Source organism: Larus michahellis, chromosome 15 (genome assembly GCF_964199755.1).
Source record: "Larus michahellis chromosome 15, bLarMic1.1, whole genome shotgun sequence".
Taxonomy (NCBI): Eukaryota; Metazoa; Chordata; class Aves; order Charadriiformes; family Laridae; genus Larus; species Larus michahellis.
Window position 1 is genome coordinate 13,122,657 of NC_133910.1, and position 14,189 is coordinate 13,136,845.

The 14,189-nt window shown below is 41.3% G+C and overlaps 1 protein-coding gene across 12 annotated transcripts in view; it reads left to right on the top strand.

Moving 5' to 3' along the window:
* The window catches only part of TSC1 (TSC complex subunit 1), a 52,654-nt gene extending 39,928 nt beyond the window's left edge, over window positions 1-12,726 (top strand). For 10 of the 12 annotated variants that reach the window (XM_074609285.1, XM_074609283.1, XM_074609290.1 and 7 more), the window contains 14 exons: window positions 224-333; window positions 565-688; window positions 1,070-1,185; window positions 1,500-1,572; window positions 2,780-2,878; window positions 2,978-3,545; window positions 4,301-4,344; window positions 4,959-5,125; window positions 6,003-6,185; window positions 6,579-6,689; window positions 7,274-7,396; window positions 8,400-8,587; window positions 8,700-8,861; window positions 9,628-12,726. In XM_074609285.1, the coding sequence (XP_074465386.1) occupies window positions 224-333; window positions 565-688; window positions 1,070-1,185; window positions 1,500-1,572; window positions 2,780-2,878; window positions 2,978-3,545; window positions 4,301-4,344; window positions 4,959-5,125; window positions 6,003-6,185; window positions 6,579-6,689; window positions 7,274-7,396; window positions 8,400-8,587; window positions 8,700-8,861; window positions 9,628-10,114 (2,555 nt within the window). In that variant the 3' untranslated portion in view covers window positions 10,115-12,726. The remainder of the gene's footprint in view (window positions 1-223; window positions 334-564; window positions 689-1,069; window positions 1,186-1,499; window positions 1,573-2,779; window positions 2,879-2,977; window positions 3,546-4,300; window positions 4,345-4,958; window positions 5,126-6,002; window positions 6,186-6,578; window positions 6,690-7,273; window positions 7,397-8,399; window positions 8,588-8,699; window positions 8,862-9,627) is intronic. The other 2 variants (XM_074609289.1, XM_074609288.1) reach the window with 2 other exon arrangements.
* Window positions 12,727-14,189: the final 1,463 nt, after the last annotated feature.

A 14,189-nucleotide genomic window follows, 5' to 3' on the forward strand; every position in this document is an offset into this window, starting at 1 on the left:
ACGAACCAAACAAAAAAATAAAATATTCAATAGCTGTTTTCTTGGGCTGGAAGAAAAGTCTCTTGTTTGCTAGCTGTGACTGTCTATATTGAATGAATTTGAAGTGTTTCGTTTAAAAGTCTTTAATTATTAACCAGAAGAATAGTTGATTTGTATTTGATGTGTAGGATACTTTTAAGTTTGGTTTTGTTTGTTTTTGTTTTTGTTTTTTTTAAACTTTCAGGGACTTCTACCCCATATTCCACTCCTCGGCTAACACTATTACAAATGCCAGGGCAGCTACCTCAGATTTTGAGCCCACAGTCAATACAGCCATCAACTGAGCCACAGCAGGTAAAGCAGAAGATAAAGCCCAGCGTGCTTTTAATTCTTTGCACTTTGTTCGTAGTTTCTTGTGACAGTCTAAAAAATTGACGTTTCTGAGAAGTACAGTGAATTCTTCAGAACTCAGTGTGCGTTTCAGATTTTATATCCATCTGATTTCCTGTGTCGGAACCTGGATGCAGATGTTTCACATACACCTTTTCTGAGCTTCGCTGATTTGTACTTATTGCTTTTACATAGGTTACCATCTGGAGTCCATCTGCAGTTTGTGGTATGACCACTCCACCAACCTCCCCTGGAGTTGTCCCATCAGAGTCATCCCAGTCTGCATCACAACCTTACAGCAAAGCTTTTGGCACATCTGGTACGTGCTGCATTTTGGAATTAGACCTTCAAAAGGTTTGTTGTAATAGAAACTCTGGCTGTAAATTTTGCTTCTTAAATGGGAATGCCACACCATGCCATTTGATAGGCTTAAGTCATTATTTCTGTGAACTGAGTACCTGGTCATCCAGAGCAGTACGAGCGCAAACACTGAGATAAGAAATAAGTTACAGTGAATTAAGTGTCAAAGTCTGAAACAGGCCTTTTAGAAACTGTGCGCATTTATCTTGGTAAATAGTTGAAAGAGATTTAAGAAGTAAATGGTTGAGATAGTGTATAAACGTATAATTCTTCACATACAATATTCAGCTGAAACGAGTAAGTTGGAGCCTTGCTGAGAAAACTTGCTCCTCCTTTTCAGCAGGGGGGAAAGGAACACCTTTGGGAACGCCAGCCACATCTCCTCCTCCACCCTGCACTTCAGATGACTTTGTGCATGTTTCACTCCCTTCAGCTGCTGCCACGCCTCCTAAAAAGGTATAACAAAATTCTGCCAAACAAATCTGATTTTTTTTTCATTGACTTGTCATACATGCAGTGACCGTAACTAAGAAAGGAAAATTAGAGTAACTGATTGACAAAAAACGTTGCATTTAATTGCAAAAAACTCATTTTCCTTCTAAGTTTAGACAACTATTGCCATTTCCAGTTGCACAATTTTAAGACTTTTAATACTGGTTTGCTGTTTAAGCCATCTATTTGCAGGAATTTCCTTTCTATGAAACTGTCCAAGAGGTTAATTTCCAATAAATACCTGAGGTGAAGAATTTATTTTGGTTTGTTTTTTTCAGGAGGACAAACCAGATCCTGGGAGGCCTTTACTCTACCGACAGCAAAATGTCACAAACAGCGATAAATCATTGGGTAAATTCCATTTCCTCTCCCCATTACAATAACCTGTTGTAAACAAATCCTGGTTTTATTGACAGATGTTCCAATTGCCAAACACTTTTCCACAAGTTTTTCTCTTTCTTTTTTTTTCCTGAGTTCTTCGTAGTTCCAGGATCCTGCTTTAACCTGTGATTCAACTTAAAACCTTCTTGTGATGCTTTTAGTTTTGTTTCTATTTATTCATCTTCAGAAATAGCTTGCAGAATTTTTTAACTTGCCCTCTTGCATACTTATGCATGTTTAAATATGCAGATCAGCACTGAAGGTTGAAAAAGGATATTTTTTTTAAAAAAGCTGATTCTTTGAGGGTGAATTTTTTTATTGGAAGCAGCAAGTTATATATGAAGTCTTTAACAAGTTTTATGTCTCATATCTGGATTAAACTGTAAGGCTGCACATAAGGATAGATACGATGCTCCCTTTTAAAGGCGCTTGGAAAAACTTTGTTTTCTATCTACAATTTTATTGCTGTACTTGAACCTTTTTTTAAAGTCCTGTGGAATATTGAAATCAACAGTGGATGGTTGTGGAACTCAGCTTCTAATAGGTAAATCTAGCTTCCATTTTCCATTCTCTGTCATCTACATCTGTGACAGCTGTAGAAAAGTTTTTGGCACTGTATTGAGACTTCTGTACTGTGAATCTTTACCATCCTCGAAGTGGAGGTGATAGTGATATTTAAAACTGGTTTTTCTTGGTGAGGTTTTATAGCAACACTGGAATCTGAACTTTCTGAATTACAAGTTAAGAACAGGCTAGGTTTTTCACTGGGTTCCTAAGCTGTGACTGAGCCGCGAGCATGAGGTTTCTGTCCTGCATGCCTTAGTGTGTATCCCCCTGGCAGCTGTCTCAGAGTTTTGATCAGTAGTCTCATATTGTCAAGTTTGTATTACGTCGGTTGGTGTCCTTGTGTAGCCAGATGAGAAGCTAAAGGGGAGTTTAATGCTGATGTGGAAGTATAGTAGTCACTCTACACTTACGCCTCTTTCTTTTTTTTTTAATTTATTTAATGGGTTAAATTGCAAACAGCACATCCCTATTCACAGAGGCAGTCATTTATTCTAAGGTCCTTATTCTAAGGACCTTACAGCAGTAAAAGACTTCTGGTTTGTGCTGTGATAAGGCTGGAGAAAACAGCATTTTTACAACTAACTTTTCTTTTTTCTTTTCTTTTCTTCAGACACACCCGGTAGTAAAAGTTCAGTAACCCTAAGTGATCTTCCAGAGTTTTTAGGTGGTTTGTCTTTTGAAGATAGTGCTGAAAAGGACAGAGAGGAAGGTAATTTCTGTCATCCTTACATAAACCTTAGCTAAGGAAATGTTTATAATGTCGAAATACTAGGTGCATAATTATGCTTCCCCCTCCCATCCTTCTCAGATGCAATATCTAAAGAGATCTCCGAGATCACAACCGATGCTGAACACATGGTGCCTAGAGGAGGATTTGACTCTCCGTTTTACCGCACAAATGAAAGTCTGTCAGGCTCTCAAAAGAAGACCCATTCAGTAGTCTCTAGTGTTCAGGGACACAGTCAGACCTCTGAGCCTTTAACATCTCTGGACAAGCCTGGGCCTGAGAGTGCGCGGGAAACACCCAAACAAACATTTACTCCCATAGACAAGCCCTGTGGAGGCTCTGGTGAAAGCCCTGCTGGTAACAGAGAAGGAACCTCTGGGGAGACGAGTATTCTCACTCCCAGCCCTTGCAAAGTACCAGCACAAAGAAGGGTGGTGTTTGGGAGCGGGCAGCCTCCCCTATATGAGCACCTTTTTGAGGTTGCATTACCAAAGACTGCCTACCTCTTTGTTGGCAAGAAGACTGAGGAGCTGCTAAAGAAAGCCAAGGGAACCCAGGATGACGACTGCATGTCCTCTACTTCTCCTGTGGAAGTACTGGACAGACTGATACAGCAAGGAGCGGATGCACACACTAAGGAGCTGAACAAGTAGGTGACTGAAGATCTTACTTTGCATACTTTCTTGTTATTTCTTTTTTGTGTTGTCTTTTCTCCAATAGCTGTGCCTGAAAAGCAGGCCTGTCTGGAAATCTACAATGAAACTGTGTTCTGTGAAATGTTACTGTTACTGAGCTAGGGGTTCTGGGTGGAGGGTTTTTATATTTGCAGTGGTAATGTGGTTGCTTTGATATAAAAACAAGGGGCTGTGACTTTTACTAGGACTCTTACTGGCTTCACTGCAGAGCTTGGGATGAAGAAGTAGGGCTGTTGGCTGTGCTACAAGTGTGGGTTTGGTACCACTGTTAGTGAGATTTATTTACGTTATCAGGTTTAAGTCCCTCACTAGATGGTCTAAAGCAAATGTTGAGGCCAAGGGGAGATCGACATTTTCTTCTTTCTAATATATATGAAGCTAAAAACTGGAGAACCAGATTTAAAGTTTAGGTGTATCTGCTGTATTCCTTCTTTCCATCTTTTTACCCTGTAGTCTGCTTTGTCCTTATGCTGTTTTCTATGCCTGAGAGAATTTTTCTAACTTCCAAGAAACGATGCCCTCCATCATCTGCCTTTGCAACCTGCTGCTTGCACGGTCCCTCCTTATTCGCTTCATACTGACTGACTGAGTGTAATTGCACTTTTGTTAGGCTGTAAGCTCTTTTGAGGTGGGCATTCCATTTTAAGGTGACTTGCAGAGTGTTTGTATATTTAAACTTACTATTTCATGCTGCATCTTCATTTTTCAGATTGTCTCTGCCAAGTAAATCTGCTGACTGGACTCACTTTGGAGGTGAGGAAGTTTCTCATGTGTTTTGGCAATCTGTTCCTCTATTATTAGACTTGCTTAAACAATGACCTGCATACTTCTTCTGCCACGTTATTGAGGGAAAAAAAAAATGGTGCCCTCCATTGAGTCATGGATTATCTGCTTAGCAGATGGACATCTGTGTTCCAGTGAGATGAGCTGCTTTTTTTCATCTTTGAAAAGTGAAAGCTGCCTTCCCCACAGTTCTAGATATTTCTGCTTTTGACCACTTAAGATCTGCTAGCCTTCAGAATGATTCTGAACATCTAACAGACCCTTCCACCTTTGAAATACTACTAGAATCTAAAAATTGTGATTGTTTTTCTTGCTGCTTCATGTGTGTCATAGTTCTGTGCTCTTAGGCTTCTGTGATGATGGTGAGCTTGGCTTTTTTTCTCAGTAGAAGGAGTATTTGAAGCATGTACGTGTTGCTCTGGGAAAAATCTTTGAGACTTTGTATTGGGCATCAAATGGAGCAGACATCTTTAAGTTGTAATTTCAAATAACGCTAATTTGCCTATTTTAAAAAAATACTTCCCATATCTGGAAGAGGGACGGTACAGTTCAGTAACATCTTCTGCCGTCTCGCTCCAATCCAGGTTCTCCCCCTTCAGATGAGATTCACACCCTGCGCAACCAATTGCTTTTGCTGCACAACCAGTTATTGTACGAGCGCTTCAAAAGACAGCAACATGCCCTTCGGAACCGTCGACTCTTGCGAAAAGTGATCAAAGCAACAGCACTGGAGGAACATAATGCTGCCATGGTGAGCAGGGATACAATTCTAGCAGTGATTTAAATACAGCGATGATAGAACAAATGTTAATTGGTTTGGCCAGTATTTTTCAGTACTGGTCAGAAAAGGAGCCTCACTTCTCACCTCATTAAAGTCAGTGTTTGTGGAATGATTTGTGGACGAGTTACGTGCACTGTGATTATTAAAACCAGTAGTTTCTGTTTGACTGTAGGCAACTGAATCATGGATGCCTGCATGCTTGACCACTGCCAGCACTTACCTTTGGATAATGTTAAAGGCTTCACAGTTAGTGGAGTGGTTACTTAATGCCTAGGTTGACACCTTATTGCATTATTTGAAGAGGTATTGTCCTTTCTCTCCTCAATTGAGGAGTAATAGCAAAAACTGTGAAAAGTCAAATGTTCCTTTTCAGCGCTATTCACTATGGTAAAATTCCAAGTTAAGTGCGTTGAAAGATGTTTCACTACAGATTTAGGGATGTTTCATTCTGTGTCACCGTATTATAGCTAATTCCATCAACAGTTTCACCTTTTGATAATTCAGTAGAAGATCCAAAAATAGACCTCCAAATAGGTGTTGGAAGATGAACTGTTGCTTCAGCTATGAAGCCCAAGTGCCTGTTGAGAGCATGAGCTGCAGTGGAATAATCTGCTGTTGCTCGTTATGCCTTTGGATGTGACCAGGGTTTTCAGCCTGCCCACTCTGTCACCATTTTTCAGCCAAAAACTGAACCAAACCCCAAAAGCTGTAAAAACATGCTCTAGATAGAATGTCCTATCAATAGAGAAGTGTTATGCCTGCATGCTATTAGCTAGCAACTTAGGACAGATGTTCTAACTGATAAAGCAGGTGTCTTGTCTGATGCTTCCTATGGGGTTCTTAACAGAAAGATCAGCTGAAACTACAGGAAAAAGAAATCCAGGCCTTGAAACTGAGTCTGCAGAAAGAACAGGCAAGGTACCACCAGTTTCAGGAGGAACATGAAAATATAGTGGCTCAGCTTCACAGCCAGATCAGACAGCTGCAACACGACCGGGAGGAATTCTACAACCAGAGCCAGGAATTGCAGGTATGAAGCGTGGCACCAAACAAAATAATGTTATCTACTTACTGTGGTTTTAAAAATAACCTTCCTAATAACATGGCATGAAATATCTGAGAGAAATTTATATATCTCTATAATAGGTATTGCCATAATTCAGAGTAAGACAGTGCATAATTGGAAATGCCTAACTTAGTCATCATCCTTTTATGGTTCTGTTTTGTCCCGTCTTCAGTTTGGAAATAGAAAAATGCAGTTTCTTAGCTGGTTTTGTGACTTTCACAAGTACTCAGTATAACTTGATTTATGGTGCTGGGGTTAATGGCCCTCCAGCCATATGCCATTGCTAGTCCTTACTAAAGTTTCAGAACCCTGACTGAGGGTTGTGTGGGGTTGTTGTTGTTTTTTTGATTTGAACAGACCAAGCTGGAAGACTGCCGGAATATGATTGCAGATCTGAGGTTAGAATTAAAGAAGGCTAACAACAAGGTGTGTCACACTGAATTGCTTCTTAGCCAAGTTTCTCAAAAGGTAAGAATAGCTACTGTTCCCAGGGTCCCTTTGTCCCTTTGTGTCTTTCTGGTTTGTTGGGGTTTTTTTATAATTTTTATCAGGTGCTTTTTCTTGCTTGTTCTGAAAGAAGCCTGTCCTTAGTTCCATAGAATCCGATATAAATTGCACCAAAATAACAGAGAGAAACCTGTTTTGGTGAAGAAACTTTGAACTCAGTTCAAAGGCTTATGAAACGTCTCATTTTGTCTGCTTTTTGCACAGTAGAAATTTGCAGATTAAGCAATATGAACTTGTATTAAAGCTTTGCTAAATCTTGATGCCTTAGAGATCTTGTTTATATCAGAAATTGAATGGACTTCTCGTGTAAGTGGAAACATGGTTGTCTTAAGGGAAGCAACGCCTATGTGGTGGCATTCTGTATGGACCGTCACCAGCTTTATGAAAGCTAATTTATTCAACACCTATTACCTATGATGCATTGGATTCTTGTTTTTGTCTGCCTTTGTTATAAAAATATCCTGTGAACACAATGCCTATCAGCTATGGCTCTCCTGCTGGACTATTCATTGCAATGTTTGATTCTGTTCAATTTCTCTTTAAAGCTTTCCAACAGTGAATCGGTGCAACAGCAGATGGAGTTCTTGAACAGGCAACTTCTGGTTCTTGGAGAGGTCAATGAGTTGTACCTGGAGCAGCTGCAGCACAAGCACACAGACACTACAAAGGTATGATTCCAGAGGAGGCCTTTTGGGAAGACATCACTTGAGGTCGTCATCGGGCTGTTCTCAGCCTTGTGTTCAGAATGAAGGAAATGCTTCATTACTTAACAGATACTTGGCTTTGAAATATGATTTTCAGGGATTGGATTTCATATTTAATCTGTTCAGCTATTTTTGGGTACCGTGTTGTTATGGAATCTCTTGAGTGCCCTGTGCTTGAGAGCTAAGACTTAGGGTACACCTGAAGTCAATTTTAGCCACTTCATGTAAATTCTTAGCAATTTTATCTTGTCAAAGACCAAGACTTTACTGTGCTCTTAAGGTGATTGGCAGCAGACCGTTGCTGGTAAAGTAACATTGGGCTCTTACATTTGTGAAAGCGTGTAACGCAGGGTAGCGTTGCTAGAATTTGTAGAAAGATCTTAACCAAGGTTTTACCAGGTTTTGTGATCTTCTGTTTTGAAAAAAAGTAGTCTTCTTACTCGGTCATTTTCCTATTAAGAGTTAGTATTAACTTTACTAAAACTTCTGTGGTTCATATGGTTTTACTTCCTGACTTCAAAGAAACCTTTTTTAATTAGAAGCAAGTAAATTACACAACAATATAACTGTTTCTGCGTGAGAGCAAGTAATTAAAGAAGGTGGATAATAAGCCAAAAAAAAAAAAGTCTTTCACTGGTATTTAATGAAGGTCGTGTTGCAAAAATGGTTTTAAAATTGACTTTGTTTATCCTAATCTGGTGCAGAACTGGCAAGTTTGCTTTGCTGAAAAGGGCATTTCATAAGGAACATTAATGTGCTAATAAATTCCAGTGATGTATAGTTATTTTCACAGTAACTTAATAGTGTACATCCTCAGAGTATCCAGTTTTCTGTATCTGTTTTTAGAAATGCTGCTTTTATTCCGTCCTGCTTAAAAATGTGTCTATTTATAGCATCAGAAACATGTCTAAATATTAATGAAAATAATGCACAAATTATACTTTAACATTGTGTTCTTTCCTTCGAGGAGGTTGAAATGTTGCACGCTGCTTTTCGGAAAGAACTGGAGAAGGCAAAATTGTGTGTTCAACAGCAAAGCCAAAGGCTTGATGCTTCCCAGAAACGGATAGCTGAACTGGAATCTCAGCTTGCTAAAAAGGACCACCTCTTCTTGGAGCAAAAGAAATACCTAGAAGATGTCAAAATCCAAGCAAGGTAGGAGCTTCCTATGTAAAATTTTAACTGTGCGTTGACAGATGCACCGTCATAGTTGTGCAGAATCTGGAAACACTGAACCTGATGGTTCTCGGTTTCTTTTTCTGTTCAGAGGTCAGCTGCAAGCAGTAGAAAGTAGGTACAAGGCCCAGAAAAGAATCACACAGGCATTTGAGCTGGAGATCTTGGATCTGTTTGGCCGGCTGGAGAAGAGCAGCCTACTGAAAAAACTTGAAGATGAAAGAGCAGAAGCAGCTGAAGCAGCAGAAGAAAGGTAAGGGTGATGATGTAAAATATGCTGGACTCATGACCAGCTCCTTGGAAGTTGATGTCCTTGTGGAATTCCCAGCACTTGGATGCGTCATCTCAAAATATTTCTGTTACTCCCCCTTTTACAGACTCTGCCCAGGTTACTGAGTCGTTGACAAAACTGGAAGTGCTCATGAAGTACTTTTCAGACAGCTGAACCGTTACTCAAAGTTTGAGAGAAACCTCTGGTTTGTCTCATAGACCGCTCTCTTTAACATTCAAATTGTTACCCTTCTGTTAAGTAGCTGTTTTACATAGGTCGACCTGTAGTGTCTTGGGAGTGCTCTACTTTCCCTCAGTTCATACCTTTTCTTCCTACACCAAATTCTGCTACAGCATCAGGAGAACTTCCTGCACTGCCAGCAGATTTATGGTGATCACCTGGGCTTGGGTTAGGTAAAAGAAAGGTCTAGGATCCAAGGAAGCTGTATAGATATCCTCCTTTACCTAAACGGATCAGGATCCAGTTCCGTTCTGCTTTGGGATTATTGTCAGTTTGGGACTTGAAACGCTGGGTGTTGCAAAGCTGTGTGTGTGACACTTACCTTTCTGGTTATCCTCTGTCACTTCTGCTTTGCTACAAAACGGTGAAAGGGAAACTGTTAAAGTACCTCTGCAGTGGCAGAAATGGAAAGTAATCGAAGTAACCTGCCTTCCCAACCGTTTCTCCTTCAGTTGTACACGGTTGCTGCAGTTTTCTTGGCACTGAATCCTCTCTCTTCCCAAAACAGGCTGGATTGTGGTAACGAAGATACTGTGGCGGGATACAGTGAAGAAACAATTGGTAGAAATGGAGAGACCAAACCTCCCAGCACTCGAGGTAGCAGTAGCAGTAAGGGTGGCAGCAGCAGTGAGCTCTCCACCCCAGAAAAACCCCAGAATCAGAGATTCAGCAGCCGCTGGGAGACATCCGTGTTGCTGGAGCCCTCGACTACTGTCCCACTGACTGTAGGTTCACTCCCCAGCTCCAAGAGCTTCCTCGGAATGAAGGCACGAGAATTATTTCGCAACAAGAGTGAGAGCCAGTGTGATGAGGAGGGTGTAACCATCAGCAGGCTTTCTGATGCTCTAAAGACTGAACTATGTAAAGATCCGAACATGGAGACAAAGGCCCCTCCAAGCCCCGATAACCTTAGCCTCTCGCCTAAGATCCAGGAAAGCAGTGTTGGACAGCTTCATATCATGGACTACAATGAAACTCATCATGACCACAGTTAAAAAGGAAGATAGTCAATCAGTGTTATTTTCATATTCTTGGCATAGAACAGGAGGCGTGAATGCAAGTTTAACTAAAAGCTTTTCTGTTTCTTTGGTCTGAGCAGCTAGCTCGTGCAGCGGAATAGGATTGATGTCCAGAAACGGAAAAAGGCTGCTGAACGAATGCAAAGTGGATTTTTGGGTCTGGAAGTGAAACGCCCAGCCTAACTCCTGCTTCTTTCTCAAATTCAGGCCTTAGCAGCGTGTACTAATTTGAAGGGACAACTGTTAGCATTTGCAAGTATTTTTTCCCTTTCTCCCTGTCCCTAGTTGAGTGGCTGCGTTTATGAACTTGAGTGCAATATGAGGCCAAATTAACATTTGTGAATCCACTCTGAATGCTTTGTATTTCCTTGCAAGCTTCCAATTTAGAGCAGTTAATTGTGCTGCCTGTCCGGGTGACTTCGGTTGCTTTCATCCTGGAGAGAAGCAGCACTAGAATTTCTAGTGCATTCATCTAAAGGTCTCTGTTTTGCCTGTCCACTGTCCCACATCCCTCAGAGCCCAGTCTTCACTAAGTTGGACTCTGATTGAATACCTAAATGTTTAAAGAACAGTGTACCTCTGCAAAACGATTAATTCACCCTAATTCATGATCATTGTTTATATTGTCCTTAACATTTCCTGGAAAGTTGCATTTGAACAGACACTTAATAAGGAGCTGGAGCTTGTAATGCAGACAAGACCGTATGTGCTGAAGATTTGTTAAAACACTAGCTTCTGATCTTTTTGGTATTTTAAGTGTTTGCCTGACAGACCGGTCCTGACCTCAGGCTGGTTCGTGTGGGAAAGCAGTTGGGGTGGGAGAAGAGGGAAAAGGAAGCTTTACTGAAGTAGGGGGAGCGTGCAGAACACGTGTGTAGAATTGCAAGCTTACGAAGATCTGCAGAAGAGCATTGGTTTCTCTAATCAGGGAGATACTTGTGCCGCCTGACCCTCCTTCATGGTTCTGGTCTTTGTTCCCAGTCTGAGCAAGACCACGGTGTTTTGAGTCCAAGAAATTGGCTTAATTCTTCCTGGGAATAGGTTTTCAGGCTTGACTTACGGACTGTGGTTTCCTTTGAGAGCTGTTCTGCTCAGACTGCAGCACATTTTTCAGCTCAGCAGTGTCAGTTTGGCTCTGGGTATCTCCCCTTCACCCTCATCCTCTTTCCTTAGAAGACAAGGCTGAGGAGGAAGCCTGCTCAAACTGAGAATCAGAATTCTGTCGTGAAGCCTTTCTGCGTTAATCATGTTTTAAGTCAATGATGAGCCTTCTGTGAAGGAGGATTGTGGGATCAGGGCTTGTCAGTGGTCAGACTCAATCTCCTTCAAGACGGAACAGAGCCCGCTGTTAGGAAGGCAGTGTGCTTGTTTTAAATGTTAGATATGTCTGGGTCCGGGCGTACTTAGACGTATCAGGCTTCACAGCTACCCTGCGTCACACGCGGCCTCTTTTCTTAAACATTCTGTGGGTGGCAGCTGCTGTTGAAGAGTCGTCTCACATATGGATCGAGTCCAAGTACACTTGCACTTGTAGTCCACATGCCTTCTTAACCTGAGTAGGAACAGGACTCTGTCAAAGCGGCTGGCAATATGCTAACTTGCACTTGACACTACTTTTCCTCCCATTTCTGCTTCTTCCATAACAGCGAGGGTCTAAATACATTTCTGCCTGTCTGAATTATTCTCAGTGTCCTTGCGGTTGGTCAGTCCTAACTCTGAAAGTAAAGGTGAACTTCAGTGGTTTTGTCAAAGCTCGAATCTGCATGGAATAGAAAATAGAGAGTTGGTTGTAAGTGACAGACTGGTTTTGTCGACATGTCTATAGGCTTTCTAAGACTTAGTGGTAGCAAACGTGGTAGCGTATGTTTCGGTAAGATTTGGAGGTTTCCTGCCCCTTGCCCCACCGGGTCCCAGCCCCAGGAGTGAACGGTTTGCTCGTTGCCCGTGAAGGGCCGGCTCAGCTGTCGGATGCCGTTGTGTTCGTTAGCCCGTCCTTCTGCTTTGCCGAGCCCAAAAAGGTATCTTGCTGTATGCGATGACTTCACTTGTTCTGAGGAGAGGCGGTTTTTGTTGTCGGTTACAAAAATGCCCTGGCGGTAATGCAAGCTCATTGATAAGGTGGCTTTTTTTTTTTTCTTCTTTTAAAAAGGATTTTAGCACCGGGATAGTAATGGAAACCACTTTAGGTTTGTTTATGGACCACAAAGATTATGGAGGAACAAATTTTGCAATTTTTTTTGTAAGTCTCTAAAAAATCATGGATCTGCTGTATGTAGTTAACTTGCAGTTTGTTTGAAGGGGTCCCATCAGTGAAGTGGAAACAGATTTTTTTAACTGACTGCTTTTAGTTAAATCTAAAATTGCTGTCTTTGTCAAGTTAATCTGTTCCCTGCCTCGCTCTTTGTAAGCATGTTAAACAATCCACATTAAATGCCATAAATATGAAATACGAGGAAATGGTACAATCGTAAGCTAAAAGAGAACTTAAACCAAAAGGAGGTTTTGCTGTCCTTATTAGAATGTTCTAAAATGTCAAGGCAGTTGCTTGTGTTTAACTGTGAACAAATAAAATGTATTGTTTTGCACTACTCTGTGTTAAATTCCCTGCAAGCCGACCTCTTTGGGACCGGGCCGTGCTGAGACAAAACGTGCAGAAACAAGTTCAGTAGCGAAGCGTCTTCCAGGATGTGCATCGTACGGAGCAGAGAAGTGGTTCTGCCCCTTTTTGCACAGGGTTCTTTGTTAGCAGCTCACTTTTCTGCATGGAGCCAAAGCCGTTTCTCTTCTGTTGAAAAACAAACTCAACCACGACATGCCGGTATAATCCATAAATTAACTGCAAACAATCCAGTACTGCAAATCTGCGTTTTAGCTCTCTGCCTGGCGTTGTTCGTGTAGTCGAGACTGCACAGTGATGAGACAAATTAATAGCTGAAAATGTCGGAGACTCTTGTTTGCAAAGCTGGGGACACTGTCGGAATGTGGCCGCCCCGCTCTGTCCCGTCAACGTGCTTTTCCCGTCTGTACCTGCTCAAGAGTCACTGCACACGCAGGAGAACAGTCTCTCAAACCGAAGGAACTTTGGGGCCATTTTACTGTAAGTTTAACCCGGTAGGTTAAGGGGATTTTCTTATTTTGGTTTTTTCTTTTTTCCAGCCTGGCACTTCCTTACTGGTTTGTTTTTTGGGTTGTTTTTTTTTTCTGAAATAAATGAATATTTGAAAGGTTGCTCAAAGCAATTTAGAAGTTCATCCATGAACCTCGCCATTCCAGTTGAGGACTGAGTGTAAATCATAAATTTGAACAACACGTGCAGGGGGATGGCGGGAGCGACATACACTCTGTTTGTGAACACGCTTTGGTGCTTATGGAGAACTTTATGTAAAAGTTACCATAAACGTTTTCTTGGGGTTGTCTTTGGGCCTTCTGCATTGGGGTGAGTTCCACAGCATGGTGTAAGTAAAATGAAAACAAAGCAGAAAGGGACTTTGACTTGCCGTTACTTTATTTTAAATGCATTTTGCATATCCCTGAACAAGCTTAGCATGGAAAAGCTGCATGTGTCAGTGTAAAAAAAAAAAAAAAAAAAAAAAAACCAAAAAAACTTTACATATATATCTCCCACAGCAATATATGCACCAGGGTACAAACAGAGTACCTTCCTTACTACTGCGAGGTAGTACGTTTGGTAGCTCATAACCCAGCAGTAAACATGCAGTAGTCATGAGGGAAGGAAATAATTTTATTTCCTGAATTTAAAGTATCTGCTCATTGATCTTAATTTATTGAAGCTACCTAGCTGCTGGTGCAATGGTGGATTTCAAAAGCAAGTGGTTACAAAATAGCTTAGAATATCAGCGGGAGTTGAGCTATATCATCCGTGCAGGGGCTTCACGAGTAAAGCTTAGTTAACGTTCACATAGGCTTTACTTTTCAGACAGAACTTTATTCCAAATAATTTGGACCGATGGTCTTTGTGATTTCGGTGTCTGCGAGCGCTGCTTGGTTTGGCCTTGAAGCCCTTCTTCAGTCCAAGCGCAGGCTGTAGCGC